This window comes from Cajanus cajan, chromosome 5 (genome assembly GCF_000230855.2).
Source record: "Cajanus cajan strain Asha chromosome 5, NIPB_CcT2T_4, whole genome shotgun sequence".
NCBI classification, from domain to species: Eukaryota; Viridiplantae; Streptophyta; class Magnoliopsida; order Fabales; family Fabaceae; genus Cajanus; species Cajanus cajan.
The window spans coordinates 60,190,126-60,195,860 of record NC_138521.1 but is presented as its reverse complement, the minus strand read 5'-3'; the positions used below and the strand labels follow the sequence as shown (position 1 = coordinate 60,195,860).

The following is a 5,735-nucleotide window of genomic DNA, read 5'->3' as shown; positions in this document are numbered from 1 at the left end:
CTCGTATTATATTTTTGAATTGTGAAAATTTTGTGGTAAGAATTGAATCTTGAATTGATGCAATTTCATATTGAAACTTCTAATTAATTATTTATTTTACGTTCTTAATATTCAATTATTGTTCTGTTATCCAAAATCCTCTTACTAACAATTGCATGATAAATTCATATTTAATAGATTTGTGTCTTTGAAAATAATAACTTAAATTGTTCCTTTTATTACAAGTCTTAGGAGAAATTTAGTAATTTTTTATACAGAATTGATAAGTTAACTAAAAAAAGTATTAATTACGACTACAATAATCAAATTATTATGTCTCATTAAAACTAATATTAATTAGATTTTAAAATTTGTAATTAATAAAATAATTATTTTAAATTTAAATTTAAATTCAAAATAATTTTATGAATAAATTAATCTTTTAAAATATACAACGGGTAGAAGATATGTTTTCTATTAAAGTTTTCTATGTCCAGCACAAACCTGAGATTCAAAGTTGGGCAATACAATAAATGCAATGGATAAAGGATCCAAGTATATCGGAGAATGTACACTGTTGAGTACTGGATTCAATGTTGGAATTTCTCCATCATTTGTCAACTCTAGGGGGATACCGTTCAGCAACATGGTTTGGCTTTTAAGGTAACCATCTTTTGGAGTTAAGTGGTACTCCTCCCTGAATGTGACATCTGATCCTTTTGTTCCAATCCAAGAAAATGCACTCTTGAGATGACTAAAGAATGAATTTTCTTTATGGATGCTTTTAGCATTTTCATTTCCTCCATTACTTACAGGCACACGGTCATGAACCATGAGTGTGAAATGAGTCTGATTGCTTAAATTTATCAGCAGTAATGTTATACCATCCTGCATAATGAAATTACTGGAGAATTATAGGAATGACAAAAGTGAAATTGAAAGTTAAATAAAAGATACTAATGGATCAGGTATGGAACTTCCAATCCAACAAGTATGGCGACATTCAATTCATGGATGCTAATAACAACTTGGTTCTCCGATGAATCGAGCTAGAATTCAATCTAGCATAATTTCATGAACTTTTTGCATAATGATAATGCTAATGATCAAATTTATATATATCAAACGTCAGTTTATCTATATGATATTGTATCAACTTAAAATTTGGAAGTTGGTAAGCAGATATAGATGAACGAATCATAAATATTAGAAACATACTTTCTGACTCTTACTGATTAAAATTAATTTAAAACTATAAAATCACAAAGAGATTCATTAAATAGGATGTGAAATTCACTAAAATTTGTGACTTTCAATAAATTTTAACCAATGAGAGTATGTTTCTAACAATTCTATTGCATAATATATCCTTCTATAGGATGATAGGGCACTTACTCTGCCTTTTGAACAATGGGCATAAGTGCGTAAAGAAGGTGAAAAAACATCACTACTAGCTGAAAGAACAGTCTTCCCCATTAGCTGATGCCACAGAAGTGCACTACTCAAAACAACACCAGGACATAGAAATTAGATAGGTTGAGCAATATACTTTTACATTATTTTAACTCTTCAACAATTTAGAGAAACAAATATATATTTTATTCTTGATCTCTTCATTTTACATTTTCAATTTGTACTTGCCTGTAGTAGTCAGGATTGGGAATGAAAGTAGTGGTATCGAGAAGACCATAGTTTCCTCCAATCAAAGTCTGCCTGCAATAAACCTTAGTGTTGTATCTTGATGCTATTCCAAGTTGATCTAAGTACCTGTAAGTCACCAAAGTTTTAGAACTCATTGATCAATTTTAATGGTACTTTTTTGTAAGTAAACAAAATATTCTAATTCTTGTTTCAGCACCTAAAGAGGAATATAAAATTATGTAAGGAAGAAGCAAGATTACCAAAAGCTATCTACAAATGTGTTGGAAACATTACGACCACCACTGTTGAATGCCCCACCGGATTCTCCTACCCATGCAGAAGACCATGGACCAAATTTTTTAATGGTTTCTGAAAGATTGCCAAAAATTGATTCTACCTTGCTCAAGCGCTCAGGATCTAGAATCTTCCTTTCAAGATGCTCATCATTACCTGAAAAGAGAAATTCACTTACACACTAACTAGAAAGGATTGACAAGATCATTTTTCCCTACAAGTAAACGCAATACATAATCTTTGATAGAAAATTGGTTTATTTTTGTAATTAATATATCATTTTCGATTTATAGGGAATATAAATCGATTTTCGATTTAACAAAAAAATAGCATTTATAGGGAATATGATCACAAATTTAGCAGAGACCTGACAAAATATGTAGTGGTTATTTTTTCTTTTACAGGAGACACATGTCAATGTTGCCGTTTATATTGTCTGTGTAAACATTTTTTTTGGCAGTTAGAGAGATTATCAAGGAAAGGAGGGAGAGAGAGGCTAAGAGGTATCTGTACAAAAATTAACGTCAAAAGAGGCCTTTTCATATAATTGCTTTCTTTTACATCCATTATCTAGATAGTTTAGAACATAAAATATTCTCTAAGAATGACTATAGTAGAAAAAATTAGGCAAGTGAGAAGCAAACCTGCGCCCAAATTATACACATGATGAGTCAGCACATTGACTATGCCTGGACCAGTAACCTTAAGAAGCTTATCAAACCACTCTTTATTATAGAATCCTCCAGGTGCTAAAAGTGAAGGTTTGAGCTTGGAGTTTTTGTATAATGAGAGTAAAATTTCTTTAAGCTTTATTAAGTCTTTCCCATACTGTGCTGCACCAACACTTGCCCCAATGCCCTTCCCGCTCAACTCATTACCTATGGCAGCACAGGCAAGAATAAGTTCCAATGCAACAAAATCGAACATAAAAAATAGCATTGTCTTCTGTCCTACCAAATTCCCACGAATCAATTTTGTACCCCTTTGAAATTGTGTAATTGATTAAATCATAGGCATTGGAAGTGTCCCAGTCTCCTCCCCAAACAGTATGGCTAATCTGGTGCCTCCCATGGAGTGCATTCAAACCAAATGTCACAATGGCCCTGCAAGTGTCAAATTTCAACTAAATTACACCACAGATAATCATCCTTTCCCCACCCTTTTCTGCTTTCCTTCCAGTTCCAGCATAAATATGCTTATGCTAGCACACACTACAGAGATAGCATGTTAAATCACTCACACTCGCTGAAACCAAAAGGAAAGTTACTGATTCAAAATGCATGTGAACAAAAATCAGATCTTTCTTTTTCCTGATACAAAAAATTTAGGGAGAAGGGAGGTTGCCTCATTGTAAATATCCCTTTGAAAATCTCAATGCTAAAATGGGGGAGGTAGGTACTAGGTAGTGAAGAAAACAACAATCTCAATGCTAAAATCCTCACCCTGTCTCGTTGAAAAAATGATTCAGCTCATCCCACCTTTTCATTTGTAAACATCCCTTTGAAAATCCAAACAAACCACCTTTCATCTTTTGAAATGGATGACAAGGGGACTTCAAACTTCCTACCTCATACAGCACTTGGTCTTGCAAAGAACCTCCAACTCTTATCCTCAAAGGCTTGAAACCTATCGAGCAACCATTGTGGAAAGAATGACATCACGTTTGAAGTAAATATTCCAAAAACTGAAACTATCAACAAAATTATAAGTAGCTTTAGGAAGCCACAAAACAGAAGAATGCCACCATAGTGACTGATTTACTACATCACATACAGACCTTGGATTGCCTTGGCAAGGAAAGGATGAGACAAGTCCTGAAAAACCAATCCATATTGAATAATGACTAAAACTGCTTCAAAGCTTTCTGGAGTTCTAAATGAGAGATAAGAGATGGGAAGAAATAGAATACATATATTTTCTACTTATTTCATCTTGTACACAAATGAGTGCCAAAATACTCACCAAATTAAGCACAGATGAATCCCCCCAGGGGCAATCGTTGTAATCACACTTCTCATGAGGCCACCAATCAATAGTGGCACAGATAAAGTTATCATCAGTTTCAGCAATTGCTTGAACTCCATCTACTTGAACCAAACCATGTTCAACTTTTTGAGATAAAGTCATTTGAAGAGAGGCCAGAAAGAGAAACAAGGCGAGGTGGATTCCCATTAGTAGATCAATTACAACAGCATCCAAGCCCAACAAACTTATCCAAATTAAATTAACTGCGGTTAGAAAAAGAAAAAAAAAATGTCAGGCTGTGTTGGGTCTTTGTTATAAAAACATCACATTGTTTCCATTTTATTTTTTGTTTTCATTTTTTTCAAATATTTTGTGAAGGAAATTACAAAAGCAGGCAACATTTCTGTAATTACAAGTAAAAATATACAAGGAAAGAATGAAGATAGAAAACAAATCAAACACCCTCTAATTATAGACAGATCTTTTGAAACTACATAATTGCAATTTTCTGTATCTAACAGCTGTTTAAAGATAAGCTTTTAACTGAAGTAATGGTGCCTAATGATTACAAAATAAATAAATAAATAAAAGGAGAAATTGTCCAATCTTCATGAAAATAGGAACGGTAAGATTGAATTCAAACATAGTCAAGAACCGGTAATTCATTTATTTTAAACAAGTACTTGATGTCGTTCAACGAACGCCAATCACAATGAGCTCCATTATATATATATATATATATATATATGCATATTTTAATAACAAGGAAATCGTTAATCTCAATGGAGATCTAAGAACTGGTAACTCGCAAGCATTAGCCAATTAGATCCAAATATAACTCCACACCATAACGAACAAGGAAAACTAGTTTCTCCACAAGACAAAACAAACCCAGAAAAAAAGAAACAAACTTGAAGAACACCCAGATAGAGAAACAGTGAAAAATTACAAAACACAATTATTACAAGACCAACCTGAACCTTGTTTTGAAATTTGAAGTTTTGATCCAGCACAGCACAGCCTTTGATAGAGGATCAAAGTGTTAAGTAAGTGGCAATTTCCTTGCCTCGTACTGGTCCAGAGGGAAGGAAAGGTTTAAGATTGCGAAGCAACGATGAAGAAGGACAAGGTTGTCGTGATGTTAGTTCAGTGGTTGTTGGATAGGATAGGTGTGTCTGAGATGGGTGTTGGCAAAAGTCACATGCATTGCTGCATTTAATATTTTTAAGGTGAAGGTGTTTTCTCATGAGGTAATTGTTGCCTCCAAATTTAGGTGTCGTTATGGTGGAGTGGTTGAAGGTTTGCATCGTTTTGGGAAAGGTAACAACTCAGCTAACGGGTGCAAGCAACTGTCAATTCTTTTTCCCTCGAAATGGAGTAGGAAATTCAAAAAACAAAATGTTATTGTTGTCTCCATTTGCTCATATTGCAAGTTGTCTTTGTCTTGTCTTGCCTTTATGGAGAAGCTATACTTTCTTCCCCAACATTCATATTCCCACCGCATGGAGACAAAATAATGTTTCAAATATTTTTTTCTTCCATTAACTCAGGAAACATATTAGTCAACACCAAAGATAATATCATGAATCAGGTTAGTCTATAATATCTATGACAAAAAAAATTATTTACTTTTATATATAAGATTTTTGTCGATAAATATGATATTTTATTTTATAAAATTAATAATTAATGATTTTTTACGGGTCTAAAACTTAAGATTTGGGAGACCTGTCTATATTTGCTGTGGATTGGTTTTAATATCCTTGAATTGACTAGTGGGGCGTAGGTGATGAGATTTGTTTTTCATTTATTAAAATGTGAATTGAAGTGTGGATTGAATAAAGACTTTGGTTGAA

At 33.1% G+C, this 5,735-nt stretch overlaps 1 protein-coding gene across 1 annotated transcript; it reads right to left on the bottom strand.

Moving 5' to 3' along the window:
* Positions 1-384: 384 nt before the first annotated feature.
* On the bottom strand, positions 385-5,252 carry LOC109809088 (heparanase-like protein 1). The gene is made up of 10 exons (XM_020372310.3): positions 4,854-5,252; positions 3,877-4,142; positions 3,692-3,728; positions 3,357-3,540; positions 2,869-3,017; positions 2,559-2,792; positions 1,881-2,070; positions 1,621-1,746; positions 1,375-1,477; positions 385-867 (listed from the first exon to the last, which is right to left on the bottom strand). The coding sequence occupies exons 2-10, from the start codon at positions 4,084-4,086 to the stop codon at positions 457-459; spliced, it is 1,644 nt and encodes a 547-aa protein (XP_020227899.1). The 5' UTR covers positions 4,087-4,142; positions 4,854-5,252; the 3' UTR covers positions 385-456.
* Between the last annotated feature and the right edge of the window lie 483 nt (positions 5,253-5,735).